We start from the raw sequence: 23,774 nt of genomic DNA on the forward strand, positions 1-23,774 counted from the left end.
AGCTATCCTGAGCTGGAGGCCCTCGTGGCATAAACCTTTCTACTGAATAGGTCAATCCTTTTTGCCTCCTTTGACTTGAGGGCTGGTCCCTGCTGTCCCTGATGCTCTCCCTCTCGTTAACCGCCGACACAACCAGAGAACATGGCTGCAGGTGTGAGAATAAGTATTCACAGCCCTTGGAAGGGACAAAGTATTTGCGCTCCACACCCCCGGCAATCTGTGGAACCAAGGCTGGGGTCTGCCACAGGGTCTTTATGTTATTTTGCACAGTCTTGATCAAAGGAAGGGCTACCCGTAATGGACCTTCAGGAGTGAGAATATCCACCATGGGGTCCTCAGCCTCGAGCACCTCCTCTGCTTGCAACCTCAAGTAGCAGGCAATCTGCCTAAGGAAGTCCTGGTGTGCCCTGTGGTCAATCGGAGGAGGGCCAGAAACTGATGTCCCTGCCACAACTTCATCAGGGGAAGAGGATGAGGTGGCCAGAGGGGGTACCAAGTCCTCCTGCCCTTTCGGTTTCCTGACCTCCTCTTGGTTAGTGCATGCCCCCGCAGTGGTTACAGCCTGCGAGGCTGCAGCCTGACTCTGTGGCTGGTTCTGTGCTGGAGTGGCATCTGCCTCAACCAGAGCCTGAAGGGACAGTTGGGACAGAGTGGCCTCAGATCCCCGAGGCGTAGGCCTGTCCCTGGGAGAGTCGGGTGGCCAGCGTTCTGAAGCTACCGATCTCAATCCCCTTGAAAAGATTCCCTGGGCCTGATGGTAAGCCCAGGGGGTCCAAAAGGGCCACGGCGCCGGGGGCTACCATAGGTGCCAGTCTGGCCTTGGTGCCAGGAAGGGGGAGTGTCACGTCGTTGGAGGTGCTGTTGTGGGACTCGGTGCCGGGGTGCAGTGCCGCAGCAAAGACGACCGAGAGCGGTGCCAGGTATGATGTTGAGCCAGCGACTGCAAGCACTGCATGATAGCTGGCTTGCCTCTAGACGGTACTGGTCTTATCAGCACTGGAGGCTTGACCCAAGAACCTGGGGCCGTGCAGCCCTCATCTCAATGAGGTCTCTGGCGGCTTCAAAAGTGTCCAAGGTGGAGAGTGGCTCTAAAACCTCCACTGGGCACTGCCCTGCTGGAGAGTTGCTACATTCCAGACTCAACGGTCCCCTCTGAGGCACCGAAGTCAACGGCACCAACTCATGCGGACTTGGCACTGGGTCCTTTCTGGGGAGCACCTGTGCATCCCTGATGGGCCCGTGGGTCTCGGGGCTGGTGAGCACCTCTTTTGGCCTTCTTGTGTCTCTTGTGCGGCACGGGGGAAGTCGAGCAGTACTGGGCCGCTATCCCTGGATGCGATGCTGGAAAGCACTGGTGCCAAGGGTCTCTGTACAGATGCGCCCAGTGCCGAATCCTGGACAACTGCAGTCAGTTGTGGGTGTAGAGAGGATTCCATTAACAGTTGCTTTAGGCAGAAATCACACTCCCTTTTGGTTCTTGGCTGAAAAGCCGTGCAGATTTTGCACCTGTCTGTTTGGTGCGCTTCCCCCAGACACTTTAAACAAAAGTTGGGGTGGGTCACTCATGGACTTAAAGCCTTGGGCTTATGGCATGCCCTGGAGCCCGAGGGGGGTTAGGGACTGGGGAGAGACCCTGCTCCCAACCTACTATCTGAACTATCTATACTCAACTAACTACAACAACAACTAGAAATGCAAATGACTAACAGAAGAACGCTAAGGGAGCACTTGCTGAGCAAGTGAGCACTGTTCCAACGGCCGTCATGAACGGTAAGAAGGAACTGAAGGGGAGTTGGATTGGCAGGGTCATATATTGAGTGCCGTGAAGCTGCCACTCTTGGAGCTCCACAGTTGACCCAACAGGAGCTGGTAAGGGAAACTTTCCGACAACCGTGCACATGACTTGAACAAGCACTCAAAGAACTAAAATATCCTAGTTTTCCCCCCTAAAAAATACCAAGGGATTCACTGAGACTAGACTGCAGTTATCTTCCAATGTATTCATTCTAGTCACTGCAGACATCTCTTAATTTCTGTTTGCCATTAATTTGGAATCTGATTCAGAAAACATACCGATGGTACAATGTGCTATCCTATTTTCTTTGTCAGATTCCTTGTAACTTCAGTAAGTGCCCTAAACTTTTCCCATTACACTCCCTAGAAACCTTCAGCTGAGAGCTATTTTCATAATTTTAGTATGCAGTTTATTCTGTAACTTACCGACGTATATTGTTCTCCTAAACACCAAAATTCTACACTGCACACAACAGGCTATTAAGTGACTGGATCCTGCTGAACTGCAGTTGATGTATGTTATGAAGCCAGAAGTTTAACAATACTGAACTGAAATTCTTTTATTTAAAAAGGATTTATGGAAGGCTGTTATCAGATAACACACAACCAGGCAGAGATGCAGTAACCAGTGATTACAAAGCCAAACAAATTAAAATTATTCTCAATATTACTTTTTAGAACATGGAATTGTTCCATCAGTTAATAGACATTTCCCATTTGTATTTTATAAAAACATGCCTTAATTTTTTACAACAGGCACCTTCTCTTTTAATGTTTAATAGCACCAAAAGCTGGTGTGGCATCCACTAGTGAAGGCAAACAGTGACCTTAAGGCAGGTTTCTCCACAGAAAAATATTTAACAGGAGCAAGCACTCTTGTGTAACATACTCAAGATCAGGCGTGGCGAACCTGCGGCTCTTCAGAGGTTAATATGCAGCTCCTTGCATAGGCGCTGACTCCAAGGTTGGAGCTACAGATACTAACTTTCCAATGTGCTGTGGGGTGCTCACTGCTCAACCCCCTGCTCTGCTCCAGGTCCTGCCACCACTCTACCCCCTCACCCAAGACCCCTGCTCCTTCCCATGAGCCTGCCATGCCCTTGCTCCTTCCCCCTCCCCACTAGAGCCTCCTGCGCACTGCAAAACAACTGACTGCAGCAGGCGGGAGGCATGGGGAGGGAGATGGAGGTGCAGATTGGTGGGGCTGCCAGTGCGCGGGAGGCGCTCAGGACTGCAGGGGGGTAACGGATGGGGGGCTGCTGACATATTACTGTGGCTCTTTGGCAATGCTCATTGGTAAATTCTGGCTCCTTCTCTGGCTCAGGTTGGCCACCCTTGCTCTAGATAGGTCACCTTTCCACCTCCCACCAACCTCAAAGAGCCATCTAAATCTAGAACTCACCATTTTTTGTCAAAATGCCTTTATCAGGGCCAAGGAGGAAATGTGATAGTCTATGATAACCAGGTTTCCAATTCACTTTAAGCTACCTATGCTCTTTTTCTTCCTTTTAAAGCTAGAGGCATGTTAGCAGGACACTACAGGATCCAAATGGACTCTTGACAGTCTGCAACAGAAGTGGTGCTAATATAAAAACGAACAATTAAATCTTTCATCAGAACATTCTGGAAAAATATAGGATATCCATCCAGTTAAGCATGCATTCCTCATTGTAAGACTACCTTAAGAGAACTATAATACACCTCTACCCCGATAAAACACTGTCCTCAGGAGCCAAAAAAATCTTACCATTATATCGAACTTGCTTTGATCCGCCAGATTGCGCAGCCCCACCCCCCTGGAGTGGTGCATTACCGCGTTATATCCGAATTTGTGTTATATCGGGTCGCTTTATATCGGGGTAGAGTTGTAAAACATTGCAAATGCTCATATATACTTGAAAATATCTATGGATTTCACCTTTTTCCTTGAAGGCAAAGCAAGAAGAGTTAAGTAAGCCTAAGACATTTTTTCAGAGAATCTCACAACATAGCCCTTGGTCCATTGGTCAACAAGCCTCTTATTACAAATCTAGTCTAGTTACCCCAGTTGGACACTCAGATTGCTGGGCCCTGGGTGCTTTAAGCCTCCAGAATCTCAACACAGTCCAGGCACCATCCTGGCTTGGAGTCTCTATGAACACTCTCAAGATGCAGATCCTCTGTTATAGCACCATCTTCTGAGAGTCTGTACTGTAACTTAAACACATGCTCTGCCAGAACTTGAGCTGTGTGGGCACTCTTGATTTACAGTTTACCTCTTTAGGCCCCTGCAAAGTTAAAGCCAGCAGAGAGACAGAATCTCGTGCCAGGTCTATCTAACACACCATTGTTCTTTCTTTAACAGCATAAGATAACAAATCTAGATGGAATACGCATTTCTCCTGCTTCAGTTTCCTCACCATTCTGAAGAGTTTTTTAGGCTTGGACAGTCATTTGGGGTGCCCAGGATATTTCCCCAGCAGCTCTCGACTTTTCTTCTTAAGCATGGAGTCTTTCAGCTCAGCTAGTTTTCTCTGAGCATGGCTAAACAGGGCAACCCTGCTACAAAAGTATGCCTCTCTCTCTTCCCTTTGCCTGTCCAAAGCTCACAGTTCCAGTCTCAGTGAGGCTCTCAAATGTAGATGTCCTCCTACCCTTCCCCACCAGTTCCTTTGTTCTGTTGCTAATTTTCCTTCCTCACTCTCCACTTCACCAGATGCCTACAAACAAGTTGGAGTATCTTCTCCCAGCTCCAGCTAATCTCTATAGTATGCCAACAGTTCAATCAGAGTACAGATATTTAAGTTTATCGACTCTCCATAGTCCTTTGTCTGGTACGTGGATGCTTCAGCCCATGTCAGCAAGTGGTGGATTCCACAGTCAAATAGAGGTACTCCCTGATGCAGCAATTTTATCAACAACTTCATTAGTATCAACCAGAATTCATAAATTGTACAGATTCCCCGAATCATCACACTCCTATTCTTGAACAAATCAGAAACGCATATGGTGCCTCTAGCTTGGTATGGAAACACTATTTAGGTTACAGGAATCTGCCCATTTTGTCTCCTTTTATTTCGCTCCTGCTTGGAGGCTTTTAGTGCAATGATTATACTATCAAAACAATTTGACAGAGAGGCCCACGTTGCTGTTTCCTCAAACTTACACAGGAAAAGATTCAAAGGAAAATAACCCATCTCAATGATTTAAAATCACAATATTTAACTGCATTAAAAAGGATCTGTGCCAAAATATGCTCTCCCAGAAAGCTGTTGTTTAACAAAGTCAGTGACACACCCCAAATCAGACCTAAGTCAAGTAAACAAGGCTGATTTTGATTTCACTGACAAACATAAGTTAGAACCAAACTGGATCCTACGTAGTGACTTCTGTTGTATCTCACTAGATTTAACTTTTACTTTGAGCATAAAAATAACCATTTACTGTTATATAATTGACTGCATGTACAACTTTACCTATATTGTGCACACACAGCATATATATTTAAAGGTATATAATCACAAAATCAAACTTCCTGAAAATCTGGTCTATGAAGCAACTCAGTAAAGGGCATATGTCTGCTAAAAAACAAAAACAAAAAAGATTCTTCATAAAATTTAACATTAAAGGACATGTTAAAAATTGACCTTCTCCAGTTATAATGGTTTGTTTCTATATTTCACTTGAATTGGACAATGAAAATCAATCAGTTTAATTATTTATAACCAACTACTATAAAGTTTAACTGTCCGGTCCTCATTTATGATGATGCAACATTTGAGCTGTAAAATATACAGGGAATATTTTTCCTTTAAAAATATTTTCAATCTAAATTTTCTTTTAACTGTGGAAAAACTGCTATTGATCTTAGACTTTTTTCCCTTTTTTTTTTTTTTAAAACACAAACCCTACATTTGAGATCTAAATTAACTTGGCAATTACAAGTCCTGTAGCTATTTATATACACCGTATAGTAAAATTCATGTAAACAGATATTTTCCCATCCATGTCCAAATTCCATTGCAAATGTCATACATGCTTATTTCCTTTCTCTGGGATCACCAAGATGACTAAGCTAATTAAAATTCAGTTGGTGAAAATTCAATAAGATTAGTGTCTTTAGCATCAGAATATGGAATTTCTTCATACAAACTCCATTGCTGGCAACTAAATATCCTTTCCAGGAAAAAAGCTATTGTGTCACATATTAGATAAGGCAAGTCTGTTCTAGCATATTGAACACACAATGGAGTTGTGAGATTTGGATTCTATTCCCAGTTCTGACATGGACTTGCTACATGATCATGGAAAAGCCATGCCTCAGTTTTACCAGTTACTAAACAAGAAAGTTAATGTTTGGTGCACATCTACGGACCAAAAGTACTAAAAGTGCAGAGTGTTATTACAGAGTTTCTCTTTGTCTGGAGAGCTGCCATTTTACAGTATCAACATTTAAAAAAAAAACACAAAACTAACTCTTTAGTACTTACCATGCCATTTGCCTTTGTAAACCGTTCCAAAAGAACCTGAACCTATTCTGGTCGAGAGCATAACTTCACTTGCTTCTATTTCCCAATAATAACTTGAATCTCTCTGTCCACGAGGCCTCTGGAACACAAATACATATTTAAGGCACAAGCATGTCAACCAGTTGGGCAGCTCTCTTAAGTGTTAACATGGCTAGCTGCCTGGACAATACATTTCAAGGATTGCAACTAAAAATATACTCAACTTAAAAAGATGAATTGCAGAACTGCAACACTCTGGGTGATCTTTGACTAAACGCAAAGATAATTGCCAATGTTATCTTGTATTCTAACACATACCAGCTCGTTCCTCCATTTTCTTTCCAGACCCATTTCAGGATTCAATGTTCCTCTTACACCAGTAGATAACCTCAAAACCCAAAACAGGTAGACAACATTTACCTGGATGATTTTGGCTGCTTATGTTATCAACTGTTGCAAGGGAAAAGCAGAATTGTGATATTAGATCTTCAAAGACAATTGAGTAAAGAATTTTTTTAATTAATGAAATGTAATGTAATGTTTACACACCCTATCAAATTCTTAAAAATTATAAGAGCAGCTACTGATTAAAAATACTCCTGAATAAAATGTAAAGATTTATTAAATGCATTTCAAAAGGCACCCATTGCTAGGGCCCTACCAAATTCATGGTCCATTTTGGTCAATTTCACGGTCACAGGATTTTAAAAATCATAAATTTCATGATTTCAGATATTTAAATCTGAATTTTCACAGTGCTGTAACTGATGGGGTTCTGATCCAACTCTGAAGGCAGCAGTGCAGCAGAAAGGGTGGCATGGTATGGTATTGGCATGGTATTGTATTGCCTTCAGATCTGGGCACCTGGCCAGCAGCTGCTGTTCTCCAGCCACCCAACTCTGAAGGCAGCACAGAAGTAAGAGTGGCAATACCACGACCCCCCTACAATAACCTTGTGACTCGCCCACCCCCACAACCCTCTTTTGAGTAGGAAGTCCCATTTTGAGAAATGCTGGTCTCCCCACGCAATCTGTATAATATAGGGTAAAAGTACACAAAAAAGATTAGATTTCATGGGGGAGACCAGATTTCACGGTCCGTGATGCATTTTTCATTGCTGTGAATTTGGTATGGCCCTACCCATTGCCCACGGTAACTGACAAGATACTCGGGAGGCATTTTTAGAAGCCCTTAAGTGACTTAGGAGCACAAGTTCCATTTCAACGGGACTTATTGTCCAAAGCCTCTAAGTCATGTAGGTGCATACCATCCACTGGTCAATATTTTGAAGCTATTGACAAAAACACATATCTAGTTATCTTCTTTATTGCAATGTGTTCCTGTTCACATGAAATATGTAACTGGACAGTTTAAAAAAAAAATTGTGTTCCAATTTCAAAGATCTTTAAGGTACTGACAGTGTCTCCAGCAACTGTTAAGGAAAAGTACCCAACAACCACAACCAGCACAAGTAAAACAGCACTGATTAGGAAGTTGGGGGAAGTGTACAAAATACATACATCAAGATAAGACCTTCACTGCAGTATCTGAGTACCTCACAAGCATCAATCAATCCTCAGCAACACTGAGGTATGAAAGAGGAGGACCAAGGGACTTGTCCATGGTTACAAAGGAAATCTGTGGCAGAGCCAGGAACTGAACCCAGACCTCCCAAGTCCCAGACCAGGACCTAAAACTACAAGATCCTAATTCAAAATAATTCAAATTGCCCTTTCATGTTAAAAACAACAGCTCTGCGGTGAATCACCTTTCACACAAGACTGACATCCCTTACATTTAAAAGGATGCTACAAAGTGATTTAATCCTCATATTTCATACATCTTAAAATGTATATCAGAATGAAAAATGTATTCCTGATTCCAAATCTTTTTTCCCTACAACTGAACACAGCAGCTCTGAGTTGTTAACACATGAACACTACAGTTAGTGCAAATGTATTACTTTAAATTATGCACCATGACCATCATGTACACGCATAGCTTAGTTTATGAGCAAGACTTACATTAAAGCAGGATACATATATTACTAGTAAATACTCTCTTACAGTGACTAATGAAGAAAGGGCAAGAGAGCTCCCCAAGAGCAGTGCCATGAGATCATTCTTGACACCAGACTGACATAAATTTAACTGACAAAAGCACCAGCATGGACAGCACTAGGTCGGCGGGAGACGCTCTCCCGCCAACACAGTTACTGCTGCTCATTGAGAATAGCTGAATTATGCTGGCAGGAGAGCGCTCTCCCATTGGTATAGAGCGACTACAAAGGAAACCTCATAGCAGCACAGTTGCAGCAGTAAGTGCCGTTCTAACGTCTGTAGTGTAGACATAGCCTAAGAGTTACAGTGATTTATTTCAGTTAGGAAATCTTAGGTATAATCTGAGGCCTAAACTACTAGACCAAGATTTTAAAAGAACATTTGCATTTTGTTAAATTCAATTTTCATAAAAAGTTTCATTTAACCACTTATCACTAAATTGAACAGACACTGTCAACATCATTTTTCAATGAAAGCCATGGCAGTGAGTTTCAAATGAAGACAAACAACAAACAATCTTAAAAGTCTTGTACCTTTCAAAAAATATATGGACCTTTAGAAAAACTCAGATGATAATGCCTGAATCAGTACTACAAACATTTTAACATGGGATGTGAAATTGAAGTTACACACAGTGATTTGTTATGGGAATTTAAAGTACAAGGTGATCTCATTTCAAACACAAACTAAATAGAACATTCCCAACAGTTTATCACAAGTTATGTCCTTCAAAAACTGGAATTTTGTCCCAAGGTCCCTCTTTGGGTATGTCTATACTACCTGCTGGATCGGTGGGCAGCGATCAATCCAGTAGGGGTCAATTTATCACATCTAGACTAGGTGCGATAACCGACCCCCGAGCACTCTGCCATCAACTCCTGTACATCACCGCCGCAAGAGGCGCAGGTGGAGTCAACGAAAGAGTGGCAGCAGTCAACTCACCGCAGTGAAGACACTGCGGTGAGTAGGTCTAAGTATGTCAACTCCAGCTATGTTATTCATGTAGCTGAAGTTGAATAACTTAGATCGATCTCCCCCCAACACTCCCCTGTATAGACCAGGCCTTTTTCTGCTTCAGGATTAGTCTGAAAAATGACAGTTACCTTTTCTGTAACTGGTGTTCTTCAAGATATGTTGCTCATGTCTATTCCACAGTAGGTGTGCGTGCTCACCACATGCACTGGTGCTGGAAGTTTTTCCCCTAGCAGTACCTGTAGGGGAGTGCTCCAGCGACCCCTGGAGTGGCTCATCCATGAGGCAGTATAAGGGGTGCTGTGCACTCCCCCCACCCTCAGTTCCTTCTTGTCCAGACAACTCCGACAGAGGGGAAGGAGGACGGGATGTGGAATAGACATGAGCAACACATCTCGAAGAACATCAGTTATGGAAAAGGTAACTGTCTTTTCTTCTTCGAGTGATTGCTCATGTGTATTCCACAGTAGGTGATTCCAAGCTATATCTGTTGGAGGTGGGTAGGAGTTCACAAATTCTCAGGATGCAGCACAGCCGTTTGGGAGACAGCCGCATAATGCGAGGTGAAAGTGTGAACTGAAGACCACGCAGCAGCCTTACAAATGCCCTGGATGGGGACATGGGCCAAAAAGGCAGCCGATGAGGTCTGTGCCCGAATCGAGTGCGCCTTCACAATTGGTGGTGGAGGGATTCCCGCCAGGACATAACACATACGGATGCATGAGGTGATCCAGTTGGAGAGGCGCTGAGTGGAGACTGCCTGACCTTTCATGTGCTCAGCCAAGGTAATGAACAGTTGCAAGGACTTTCTGAATGCCTTAGTCCACTTCAGGTAGAAAGTCAAGAGGCCGTCTCACATCCAGCGTGTGGAGGCAGAGCTCCTCACTGGACGCATGGGGCTTGAGGCAGAGGACTGGCAGAAAAATGTTCTGACCCATATGATAGGTGGAAGCCGCCTTCAGGAGGAACGAAGGGTGTGGGCGAAGCTGAACCTTATCTTTATTAAACACCGTGTATGGGAGCTTGGAGGTCAGGTTCCTGAGTTCCAAGACCCGCCTAGCTGACGTGATCGCAACCAGGAAGGCCATCTTCCATGAGAGGTGTGACTGGGAGCACGTGGCTAGCAGCTCAAACAGAGGCTCCATGAGACAGGCCAACACCAGGTTTAGGTCCCACTGCAGAAGAGAGGCCTAACACATGGGAAGAGACAATCCAACCCCTTAAGGAATCGGCCAGTCATAGCATGGGAGAATACTGTGTGGCCCTGCACAAGCAGATGGAAGGCCAATATGGCTGCCAGGAGCACCCTGACTGACGAGGGTGCCAGGCCCTGGGCTCTAACATGAAGGAGGCAGTCCAGAATAAACTGGATCGGGGCAGCCACTGGGGAAATGCCCCGCTCGTCCACTCATCTGGAGAACCGAGACCACTTTGCCAAGTAGGCTTGGCGCGTAGAGGGGCACCTGCTTTTTAGGAGGATGTGCTGAACCCTTTCTGAGCATGTCCTTTCCTCCCTACCTAACCATTGAGCAGCCACACCACGAGGTGGAGTGCTGTTAGACTGGGGTGGAGGGGGCCCTGGTCCTGGGAGAGCAGGTCTGGGCAGGACGGCAACAGCCACGGCAGGGCGACAATCAGGCCCATGAGGGTTCCGAACCAACGCTGCCTGGGCCATGCCAGGGCAATCAGAAGGACCCAGGCCTTGTCCGACTAGCTTTTCCAGGACCTTGCCAATCAGTGGGAATGGGGGAAAGGCATAGAGAAACTGGCTTGACCAGGACAGGAGGAAGGCATCGGAGATAGCGCCCCAAAACAGAGAGGGACCGGGATATCCTACAGGAAGATCTGGATGACCTTGTAAACTAGAGTAATAGTCATAGGATGAAATTTGAAAGTGAAAAGTGCAGGGTCATGCATTCAGGGATTAATAAGCATTTTTGTTATAAACTGGGAACACATCACTTGGAAGTAACAGAGGAGGAGAACGATCTCAGAGTATTGGTTGATCACAGAATGACTATGAGCCCCAATGTGATATGGCTGTGCAAAAAAGCTAATGCGGTCTTGGGATGCATCAGGTGAGGTATTTCCAGTAAAGATAAGGAGGTGTTAGTACCATTATACAAGGCACTGGTGAGACCTCATCTGGAATAGTGTGTGCAGTTCTGGTCTCCCATGTTCAAGAAGGATGAATTCAAACTGGAACAGGTACAGAGAAGGGCTACTAGGATGATCCGAGGAATGGAAAACCTGTCTTATGAAAGGAGACTCAAAGAGCTTGGCTTGTTTAGCCTAACCAAAAGAAGGTTGAGGGAGATATGATTGCTCTCTATAAATGTATCAGAGGGATAAATACCAGGGAGGGAGAGGAATTATTTAAGCTCAGTACCAATGTGAACACAAGAACAAAGGGATATAAACTGGCCATCAGGAAGTTTAGACTTGAAATTAGATGAAAGTTTCTAACCATCAGAGGACTAAAGTTCTGGAATAGCCTTCCATGGGAAGCACTGGTGGAAAAAGACAAATCTGGCTTCAAGACTGAGCTTGATAAGTTTATGGAAGGGATGGTATGATGAGAGTCAAAAATCACTTAATTGCCAAAATTAGGCTATTAGAGGTAAATATGCCCAATGGCTTGTGATAGGACACTAGATAGGGTGGGATCTGAGCTACAGAGAATTCTTTCCTGGGTGTCTGGCTGGTGATTCTTGCCCACACGTTCAGGGTTTAGCTGACTGCCATATTTGGGGTCGGGAAGGAATTTTCCTCCAGGGCAGATTGGCAGAGGCCCTGGGGATTTTTCGCCTTCCTCTGCAGCGTGTGGCACAGGTCACTTGCTGGGGGATTCTCTGCACCTTGAGGTCTTTAAACCACAATTTGAGGACTTCAATAGCTCAGATATAGGTCAGGGGTTTGTTACAGGAGTGGGTGGGTGAGATTCTGTGGCCGGCGTTATGCAGGAGGTCAGACTAGAAGATCATAATGGTCCCTTCTGGCCTTAAAGTCTATGAGTCCCAGCCCCCACCCGACCCCCCGGAGCAGAACTGGGGACAGTGACGGTTCTGCCGAGTCACAAACAGGTCCACCTGGGGAGTTCCCCACACTTGGAAAAGTCTGTGCACCACCTCTGGGTGGAGAGACCACTCATTCTGAGAGAAATCCCTGCTCAAATGGTCTGCCCTCTCATTCTGGGTGCCCAGCAGATGGAAGGCCTGTAGGCAGATGTCGTGGGCTATACACAAGTCCCGCAGCCTGAGGGCTTCATGGCAGAGGGCAGAGGATCAGGCCCCGTCTTGCTGTTGATATAGAACATTGAGGCATGTTGTCCGTGAGGACCCTGACCACCCGGTGCTCCAGGTGCGAGCAGAAGGCCACGCACACCAGCCCCTGACCTCCTTGCTGTTTATGTTGAGGGTCAGATCCTGAGCCAACCACAGACCTTGAGCGTGAAAGTTCTCCACATGTCGGATACTAGTTCCAGTGACAGGGCCCTACCTCTGAACGAGACCCCTTGGAGCATGTTTCTCAGGGAGGACCACCACTGTAGAGAGGTGATCACTGGCTTGGGCACCGTGAGGACTTTGTCCATCTTTTCCCTGGCATGGGAGAACTCAGAGGCCAATCAGAGCTGGATGGGCCTCACCCTAAGTCTGGCATGACGGACCACATAGGTGCATGCTGACACGTGACCCAAGAGCTGGAGGCACACTCTAGCTGTTGTCACCAAAAACCTCGTGATCGTGTCAATGAGCCCCTTCAGGGTCTCGAACCTATCTGGTAGGAGGGAAGCTTTGGCCGATGAGGCATCCAGAACCGCCCTGATAAACTCTATGCATTGTACTGGGACTAACCTGGACTTGGTGTTGTTTACCAACAAGCCCCAAGTGGTGCACATGGACAGAAGGAGCGCCACATGTCCCGCACTTGTGACTGGGAGCTGCCCTTGATGAACTAGTCATCCAGATAGGGGAAGATCTGGACCCCCCGGCACCTGAGGCAGGCTGCCACCACCGACATACATTTCGTGAATACCCTGAGGGCAGTGGACAGGCCAAATGGGAAGTCCATAAATTGGTAGTGTTCCTGCCCCACCATGAAACCGAGGAAGAGTCTGTGCCCCTTGAATATATGAATGTGGAATTACGCATCCTCCAGATCGAGGGCGGCATATCAGTCCCCAGGATCCAGGAAGGAGATGATGGAGGCCAGGGAGACCATGCGTAACTGGAGTTTCACCATGTACTGGTTCAGACATCGCAGGTCCAAGATGGGGCTGACCCCCCTTTGGCTTCGGGATAAGGAAATAGTGGGAGTAGTACCCCTTGCCTTTGAACTCCCCTGGAGTCTGTAGAGTCGTGCGAGTGTCTTTCAGATCATGCAGCTTTGTAGCCATTTGTTCCGCAAACAGAGCTTTGCCGTCAAATGGGAGGTCCTGCAGGGAGGTCTGCACCTCGCTGGACAGCCCAAAGAGCAGGAGCCACAACACCCTTCTCATGGACACTGTGGCCATGTCTGCTGCATCCGAAGCTGCCTGCTGTGCCACCAGCGCTTTGAACTCCTTCCTGTTGCGCTTCTGGAGAGAGTCCTCAAACTTGGGGAGGAGAGCCTGGTGGTTTGCCACCCGTACCTGGAAGCTCGAGGACGAATACATTTTTCTTCCAAGTGAGTCCAGTCTCCTCGAATCTTTATTTTTCAGGGTAGGGGCTGATTGGCCCTACCGTTCCCTGTGGTTGACCGACTCGACCACTAGGGAGTTAGGAGCAGTGTGGGTGTATAAGCATTCATGGCCCTTGGTGGGTACAAAGTACTTCCATTTCGCTCTCTTAGAGATCGGAGCCAATGAGGCCGAGGTTTGCCACAGGGCATCTGAAATTTTCACTACTCCTTCGTGGAGAGGCAAGGCCACCCTGCCTAGTGCCGAGGAACACAATATAATACATTAAACAAGGAGTCTGAGGGCTCCTCCATCTCCTCTGTTTGAAGGTGAAGGCTTGATGCTACCCTTTTAAAGGAGTTCTTGGTGGGCTCTAAAGTCCTCCTGCGGGATGGAGGGAGGAGGTGCCGTAATCACCTCATCCGAGGACGGTTAGGAGGCCAGCACGGTACTTTGTGTGTCCACTGGGATTGGAGGCTCCACCACCTGGTCAGTCGCTGGGCACAATGCCGAGGATGTACGTCCCACTGAGTCCCTCCTTAGAGGTCTGGAGAGGGAGGCTGATGGTCCTTCTAAGGCTCTGGCCACCAAGCGAGCCCCCACCGGGGGCTGCGTCAGCTTGGCTGGCCCATCAATAGAATATGAAGGGAGGCCGGGCTGACATACGATCTGCCACTGTCCCTGGACCTAGAGGAGTGGCGGCGCCAGGAGCGATGCCAACAACAAGACTGCGATCCTGACGTGTAGGACTGGTACCATCAGTAACAGCTGCTTCGCGATTGGCTCTGGCGGGCAGACTCGCAATGGCGAGATGTTGGTGATCGACACCTGGGACTGCGGAGGCGGTGCCGTGGTGGGGTCCTGGAGTGGGACGTGGAACGGGAACGACGTCAATGTTCGTGCCATGACCAGCTGCGATAACCCCTCCAAGATGAGGACCTTTGGCATCATCTGCCTCAGTCCTGTCAGTGTTCGCTCATCAAGGTGGAGCGGTGCAGAGAGTCTCAGTCAGACGGAACCCAACCAGATAGGCTGGAGGGCATCAAGGGCAATCCACGTGGACTTTGCCCTGAACAGTCACTGGGCAGCAAACAGTGTCAGGAACGTTCCCTCGACCAGGAGCGGTACCGAGCCAAGGGTGACTACGGAGATCCAAGCACCAACTTGCCTCTGGAGCACGGGGCCGACATCGACATTGCTCCTGGTACTGGCATGGACATGACATCCCAGGCCGCCTGCAGAGCCTCCGGTGTGGAGGGCATCTGGATATCCAGGGAGACCTGCTCTGAATGGGCCAGGCTACTCCGCTCGACTTGAGTCGGAGACCTAGAGGCCTGTGGGGATTGAGAACTGCCCAACATGGGTCTAGCCTCTGTCCTGGGTTTACTCCGGTGTTGCTGTGAAAGAGGCCTCTTTCTAGCCCTCTTGGCATGCCCCGTGGATGAAGACTGGTGCCAGCTAGTCAATGGTGCCAAAGGGTTGCCACACACCAACGCTGCGGTGGCCAGTGCCGACTTGAAGCGGCGCGCCGGAGCCAGAGTCAGCGCCGACTCCATCAGAATAGCCCAGAGCCTAATGTCCCTTTCTCTCTTGGTCCGAAGCTTAAATGACTTGCAAACCTTGCAGCCATCGCTAAGATGGGTTTCCCTCAAACAGCATAGACAATCCGTGCACGGATCACTCAGTGGCAAGACTTAAAACCCGGGATACAGGGCATGCCCTGGCCCGGGGGATCTATCTAAACCAAACAGCTACAGGTACCATATACTGAATGAACAAACAGTTTTGGGAACAAGCTACAGCAAAGCTGGAGCAGCAGTTCCAAAGCACCTTCACTGGCTGCAAGAAGGAACTGAGGGTGGGGGGAGAGCGCAGCGCCCCTTATACCGTGCCATGGAGGTGCCACTCCAAGGGTTGCTAGGGTGCTCCCCTACAGGTACTGCTAGGGGAAAAACTGGCACCAGTGCATGTGGCAAGCATGCACACCTACTGTGGAATACGCATGAGCAATCACTCGAAGAAGAACAAAAATACTACAGTACTTACAATTTTGTTTTTTTCTTGTGTGTTGGATCCAGGAGCTCTCTCTCTTTGGGCTGGCACTGGGGTTTTGGGTTGAGACCAGCCAGTTGGGCTTATATTGTTGGGACTTCCAGACAGAGCTGACGGTGAAGCTTAACACATAAAAGCAAAACAGGAAATTATGAACAAGAGAAAATAAATGTAGAATAAAAGAAATAATTCTAACTATTTTATGTATGGAAACCTTACCTGACTCACTGTGGCTTCGAATTGCATCCTAAAACGAGAGAGAAAATAAATTAAAAAAAAAAAAATCAACATTTCAGTAAGATGTCAGATAAGGTGTGGAAGGAGGAAAAGGGTCTGGAAATCAGATATCAGAAAAAGCAGATCACTCATGAAATGGTGCTGAAGAGCTTTGATTCAGGGCACAAGATTACTGACCAGTATCTTCCAAAAGAGAATGGTTTAGATATTTTAGAAAAGTCAAAAGAATCCAGCTGTAACTTGCTGAAAACATCTAGTTTGCTCCCTTTTCAACCTGGCTCTAATCATGAGCTTTCATAATTAATTTACACGATTTTCATGGGGAAGTTAAATTATATTGCTATCCAATCACTCCTGCTGAATAAGAACCTCCTTGTCCAAGAAAATACTAAACATGTTTTTTATATTCCCAGTCATTGTACTGTCTTGTGAAACGGTTATGCACCCCTGAATTTCAGATAGGTACATAATTCCTACTGTGGTCTACACTACCTACAGTGAGTGCATTTAGAAAATCACTATTTTGGTTCTGCACTGAGAGAGATTCCTTCTATACATAAACGGGGAATATTGTTAGAATGTGAACAAACTTTACAACCAGTAGACACTTTGGAAGTACATACACCCACTGTACCATGTGAGACTGCAACAGATTGAGATTTGCACTCTAATACCAAAGTAAATAAGTTCTCACAAGATTTACATCGCTGTCCAAAATACAACTCTACAAATGGGCTAAAAATAGGTTGTTAGGTCAACTCTGGTGCAGTGTTTCTCCTCATGCCACACAAACTTTACAGCACTTAATTCTATAGTCATGTACAGGGTCAGTTCTGGAAGAAGCAACTTTTACAACTAGTTCCTTCTAATAAACCATATCCCAAAGTAAGTACAGGAATGGCAAAAAGGCTAAGTACTATACGAAGCAAGAACATGCACTACAAAAATGTCAAATATTAAAAAGTCAAAACATAGAAGTCAATTCAAATCTTCCAACCAACTATCCACAGATGACATTTAGATTTCATGGCAGGGCAGAACAACCTACAAGTACCCTACGTGAAGGTTTATGAATGATCCATACTAATTCTGTTAAGGTAAGCAACACATTTTTAAAGAGTTGTCCTAATTATAGTTCCTAAAGATTCATTCAGAAAGGGATGCTGTCGTGGCTAGTAACAAACTTTGATCTATGACCTGTGTTTTGAATCAAAACATTCACACTGCTGCCCAGGAGTGTAATTTCAGTCAAATGAGTTGAAAAACTCAGCTACTTTAAAGAAAGCCATTTTAAAATAAGTTATATTTTTACATATACATACACCTGACTTCTAAGGAAAAAAGCACTTCTACTGCACTTCAATACTTTTATTTTATCTCAGTTTGGGCTAAAGGAAAAATATTAACCTCTGCTGAATCTTTTTAGTCAAGGAAATAATATAGGTGCTCTTTTGGGTAATCACATATATATATTATCCACCGGTATTATAATTTGTCATTTACACATAATCTTTATGTGAAGTACAAGTACTGCAAGGTGGCTCACTTGTCAGGATTATCTGGGTACACCTGACAATCATTTCTCTGCCGCTGCAGGGGCTCTGGGTACAGGTTCTCCTCAGTTCTTCCTATTCTCTGGCTGTGGCACCTAATTGTCTAGTCTCCTGTGGGCTGCAGTACTTTGATCTAATTATGGTTGTTGGACTTTATACGTGGGTACTAGGTGGTGTTGGTGGACTGTGATATACAGGAGGTCAGACTAGATGATCTGGCGGTACCTTTTGGCCTCAAGCAATGTGACTCTATGAGCACACTATTTAATCTTGGTTTCTACTTGGCTATATCATCTTGGTGTGACCATGCTATAATTCATCAAAACAATTCCCAGAGAAAGGACAGACAATACATTAAAAGGATGTGTTTGAGACAAGATTTTATTTTAAACATAGTGGGGCCAATGCTTCTTTAGTGTAGACCTACTAAAGTGAATGGGTTAACACAAAGGATGAATTTCACTGTCTGTAGAATTATCAACTTAACCCTGCCCGAAACTATTCTGTCCAGGTATCACCTCCAGCTACTGTACTCACATATTAGAGCTGAACCAAAACAAACATGCCACATCAACATCTTTATTAAAACAATTTTAGATTAATAATTTCACTGCCATTACTATGGTTTACAGTCTTACAAATGCTGTTAATTGCAAGAAAGCAAAGGCATGAAGAAAAATACCTACTCTTCCCCTCAAACAAAATCGTCTGCACCAGGAACTGGGAGAAGCATTCAAGCTGTTGTTCTAATACAAAGCAATGAGAAATAAAGAAAAGAACAGAGGAAGTAGTAAAAAATAATAATTTTCAGTTGCTAAGATGAATGAATAAAAACAAACGATCAGGAACTCAAGGAAAGAAAAAGCAGCTTTATTCATTAGCTTTGTGCAGGTTATATTTTTCTCACTAGTAAGTATAGTTTTAAACTACAGTGAGAATATTAATGCCCACATTTTTTAAAACTAATTTATTAAAAGCCAGTCTTTTCCATTCAACACTGTGTGAAACATCTTCCAGAGATTATATAAAAAGCTATTTGTTTCTGGAAGACTGCATATTTACATTACTTTATTCACAATCCTTTAAGATATTAAAAAAGTGGGAAGGGAGAAAGAGTGGCATCTCATCATTACATTATATGAAACACAAAGATGACAGTGTATCCGTCAAAGCCCTGTGTACTACACAATTATTAGGAAATGCAGATGGCTATATAATTAATTTGCCTATTTGTAAAACTACCCTGTGAGTAATTTTTGTGACATAAATATGGTAGGCAATGGAGCTTGGTGAAGAGGGAATGAGACAGTGGACAACAAAACCAAAAAAAGGAAAAGGTACTTCCCCTATAAAGCCCACCTTGAACACAGCGTCTGCTCCAAAAAAAGCTTAGAATCTCTGACATACAGGCATCTTTCTCCAGCTATAGAGTCCAAAGGTGCTCAGAAGAGAAGCTCCCTCATGAGCCCTTTTGGAGGTGCGCCAGAGAGGAACTAAAGGCAGCAAGCCTGTGTATCTTACAGCTCTGCAGCTAGGGATGAGTTCTGAGAAGTTTCAAAAACTATTAAAATAAAGGCTCTGGTTGGTAGGAGTTGTGCAGGTCATGCTCCTCTTCCTGTAAGCCTCTCCCTGCCCCAGTGAGTTTTATCAGTAATAGCATCTAACAGCAACTAGAGCTCCTGTTTCAGGCTTGACTGCACTGCCAATCTACAAAAAGAACAGAAGTTTGAAAGCAAGTAGAAGGAGGGAGAATCTCAGCTGTGCTGAACCTTACCACTTAATTTTAGGGTCCTTAATACTAAGGCTTGGTCTATACCCAACTGACTGTCAAATGTTGCCTGAAAACTTAAACAAAACTGTGCTCAACCTAAGGTTGCGGGGGGGGGGGGGACAACGATCTAAGTTATACAAGTCAACGTACTTAGATCAACTTACCGTGGTCTCTCTCCGAGCCTCTTGCTGACCTGGAGTACAAAAGTCGAGGGGAGAGCACTCGGGGATCGATTTATCGCATCTAGACTAGACACAATAAATTGATCCTCGCTGGATTGAACGCTGCCCGCCGATCCAGCACGTAGTGAAGACATACCCTAAGTATAGGCCTAATGGGCTGCATAGCACAAGAGGCATTGCCTTTAATATTCATTCTTTGCAACTGGCATGCAAATATGCACCACCATCTGACTGATTTATCAATTTGCATGTCAGTTTATGTTTTTAAATGGCAAAGAACACATTCCAAAGGACCAACAGTAAGCAGTTGTGCAGCAAATCTGGTCATGCTTTTGCGCACTAAGAGTGATCTGTTAAACTTCTTAACATTAGGCTCCACCAATTCTTTGTAAAGCAGCACAAAACCTGTTAAAAACTTTAGCAAAGGTGAGAGGCTGCAAGCATGAAAGATAAGATACTTAAATCTCTAGGTAGACATTGGTCACCCTGCGCTTTCACCACTTACCAAACTAAGGGAAGATGTTAAGCAGAAAACAGCAACAACATGAACAATTAAAATACTGGTTAAATAACGACTAGTAGTTTTAGATGAGCTCTACATAATTTTTTATTTAGCATATTACCTCAATTATCCTGTTGTCTACAGGCATGGTAGTGCTGACCATATGGACATTTGGGGTGGATGTAGATCTCTGTCTTTGGGAAAGGGAGCCCTCAGATGAAGGATGTGATGTGTTGAACGTGAAGGCATGAGGCGTAGAATATCTGTGCTGGGAACTAACATGAGGAGAGGGAGAAAATAAATCACAGTTCATTTTTCCTTCTATACTAGTTGTACTATGCTGTAATTTACATCTTGCTTAAAAACAAAAACACACAGAATCCAGGAAGGATTAGTACTATTTGCTGACTAAGCTATTTAGCCAGCTGGATTCTGCCCAGTTTAATTTAGGAACAAAATCAAAAAAAAAGAGTTTTAAGCAAGGTTTTAACAGTTGGCAATACCTGCTTGGCACATTCAGCAGCAGTCTGTGGTATTTTTGCCATTATTTAATTTGTCACTCCTCATCTCAACTCCTGCCAACTCATATTTAATCAGCTGGGAAAATACTAGCTCAGTTAGAATTAATTCAGATCTGTGAAATTTAAGCAACACCCTTCTTTCAAGCCTAGTCAATTTTTAGGAGTTAAAACTATTTTTTAAATTTGCTGTGAGAATTATAGTTTGGGAAGGGGAAATAGATTATTGGGACTGTTCAACTGTTCACACAGAACAGCTTACAAGGAAGTCATGGATCCTAATACCAGCTAAAAGGAGCCCAATACAATTCTACAGAAATCAAACAACAGTGATTAAACAAAGAATGCAATTTCTCTAACATATGGCCAATACTGGATTACAGCTGAAGCAAAGAATTACCAGTCAGGACTAAAGGCCAACCAAATCCTGTTTACTTTAATCGCATGAATAGCCAGACGGAAGTAACTAACTATTCACAAAAGATGACAAGGATTCACCCCTAATTCATTTGCTATTACCTGGGTTGCAAGTAGGATAGGAGGTCAAGATGAAGAGGTCAAAGGGATAAGAAGGAATGAGTTACTACTGCAGATCCCTCCAAAGAAAAATGTTTCAAGTTAACATGCTGGGATCACAGAAATGGCCTTGCACTACTCTTGAGCAGACAGTCTTGTCAGGAGAAAGCTGAGGGGCATACACCTCTGGCCTGGTCTAACCTCATCAGTCTCTAATACTGCAGGGAAAGGGACCCAACTGTGAAGTAAGGGTCAGAAGATATGCTGCATGGAAGGAGAATATGCATTTAGCATCTAAATCCACACACATTTTCTTTAATTTTCAGAATTTCAAGGGTGGTATATTTTCTTTAACCTATTATACACTGTTTCCTTTTAAAACCCCTCTATTTAGGTTAAACAGTAAGAAAATAGTAGTATCAAAACTGATGGTATTTTAAAAACTTCTATATATGACTCATGCAAAACAAACGAATCATCCATTTTCACACATGTACTACATGACTGGTTGTGCTCTAATGGGGCTACTGGCACAATACTGTCTGAAGGAACCTATATTATACAGCATATTACTTTTTGATACTGATATTTTTAAAGACACAGTAGTATCAAAAATATTTTAAAAAAACAAAAACAACCCCCCCACACACACCTTTAATGGTCTGATTTAAAACTTCAAGACTAAAAATTCAAAGCCAGCAATCCCAGGTGCAAGTGTCTCTTAATTCTAGGAACTGTAGAAAAGGGGGATATTATACCTCTTATTTACAATTTCCATATGCAAACAGATATTAGCATTTCATCCTTAAAAACAGAGTAATGTTGTTTAAGCGTATTCTGTCCATTACCAGCATTACATGATCATTCCATTTTATTAAAACTATACTTCCCAAAACAAAAAGTAGTGGAAATAGCTTACCTAACAGGCATCCGGGAGACAGATTCACGCATCCGTCGCATTGTCAAGGGAGGTAGTGCAGGGACACCACTGTCACTGATATTTGAATTAGGAAACAATCTGAAATATCAACAAAAAGAATTACAGTTAAGTACTACCTTACATCCTGATCAATGCTACAGAAAAAGGTATGATTTTAGTTTTCTGTTTTTGCATTATGGTTGACTGCTACCATGCAAAATATTATATTTATCCATATTTATATAAAGTTTGTTTTCCTGCTCTGTCTTTAAACTTATGGTATGCTCCATGACGAATGAACTCCTATATGTCCTTACAGACCTAATGATTTTTTTCAAAGTGTTACCTCTAAATTAAACTTTGGGTATTAGCTTTTCCTGGCACGACATTCAACACCAAACTGCTAGTGCAAAGGAGCCAATGGAGGTTTAGAAATTAGCATTGAATCCTACAATTTATCCTACACTCTTTGGGCTGCTCTACATTTGAAAGTGTGTACCTACACAACTAAATTTAGTTAAACTAATACAAACTACTAAGGTAGATGTACATGAACCATTTTATTCATTTAAATAGGTTTAATTCCATCTGCACTAGGATTCTGTAGCAGTATAGTTAAATTTATTTTAAGTTGATTTAGTTACACTGGTGCAGTCTCCTAATATGAATCAAGGATAAAATTTTCAGAAACCTCTTAATGACTTAGGTCAAATCTACACTTACAAGTTTACAGCAGCACAGCTGTACACGCTGTGAGAGTGCTCAAGTACCTATGTTATGCCAAGGGGAGAAGGCTCTCCTGTCGACATCATAAAACTAGCTCAATGAGCGGTGGTAGCTATGCCGGCAGGAGAGGGTCTCCCACTGACATAGCACAGTGCACGTGAGTGCTTATGCTGGCAAAACTTATGTTGTTCAGGGGGGGGTGGGGGGGAGGAGACACATACACATACCCCTGGGCGACAAAAATTTTGCTGAAATAAAGGACTACAGTAGACATGGCCTTAGAAGCCTAAATTTCATTGAGTTTCAAAAGGACTATGAGATCTGGGGTAAAATTTTCAAAAGCCCCATAGAGTACTATTGGTACTATGTCAAAAGGGTTATTTTTTTCCTTAGACAAAAATGAGTTGTACAAGGAACTCTTGCATATTTCCATGTTGAATGAACTTTGAGGTGACACTAAAGAAATTAGCTGGACATTTGCCATGTCTGTTTGGTTGTCCCAGAATATTGTTCTATAAAAAGAGCCTAATATACTTCATGGCAATAGTCTTACTGTATAAACTGGCTGGGAACAGATACTGATGGTTATTTCATCACATCAATACACAAATCTTTTTAACATATTACATTGCTCAACAAACCATAACACTCACTGATATTGAGACGGAGTCTGAGATTCGTTAGTCACAGAGACTGTTAGTATAAGTAATTAAAAGCTCTTACAAGAGTTGCCTGATATTGCTCCAGTCCACACACATAGTTGGGACTTTAGTGCTGCAGTGTTCATGGAATTTGTAGCCACACGTCTGACACCGGAACCCATTTAGC

The 23,774-nt window shown here is 44.1% G+C and overlaps 1 protein-coding gene across 25 annotated transcripts in view; it reads right to left on the reverse strand.

Moving 5' to 3' along the window:
- RAF1 (Raf-1 proto-oncogene, serine/threonine kinase) overlaps positions 1 to 23,774 on the reverse strand; it is a 134,385-nt gene that overhangs the window by 40,730 nt on the left and 69,881 nt on the right. For 16 of the 25 annotated variants that reach the window (XM_075073130.1, XM_075073133.1, XM_075073126.1 and 13 more), the window contains 7 exons: positions 23,670 to 23,774; positions 22,221 to 22,319; positions 20,389 to 20,542; positions 18,499 to 18,558; positions 16,242 to 16,269; positions 16,017 to 16,144; positions 6,264 to 6,381 (listed from right to left, as the gene is read on the reverse strand). The exon at positions 23,670 to 23,774 is cut by the window's right edge and continues 53 nt beyond it. In XM_075073130.1, the coding sequence (XP_074929231.1) occupies positions 6,264 to 6,381; positions 16,017 to 16,144; positions 16,242 to 16,269; positions 18,499 to 18,558; positions 20,389 to 20,542; positions 22,221 to 22,319; positions 23,670 to 23,774 (692 nt within the window). The remainder of the gene's footprint in view (positions 1 to 6,263; positions 6,382 to 16,016; positions 16,145 to 16,241; positions 16,270 to 18,498; positions 18,559 to 20,388; positions 20,543 to 22,220; positions 22,320 to 23,669) is intronic. The other 9 variants (XM_075073138.1, XM_075073142.1, XM_032772552.2 and 6 more) reach the window with 1 other exon arrangement.

The sequence above is a fragment of the Chelonoidis abingdonii genome, chromosome 17 (assembly GCF_003597395.2).
Source record: "Chelonoidis abingdonii isolate Lonesome George chromosome 17, CheloAbing_2.0, whole genome shotgun sequence".
NCBI lineage: Eukaryota > Metazoa > Chordata > Testudines > Testudinidae > Chelonoidis > Chelonoidis abingdonii.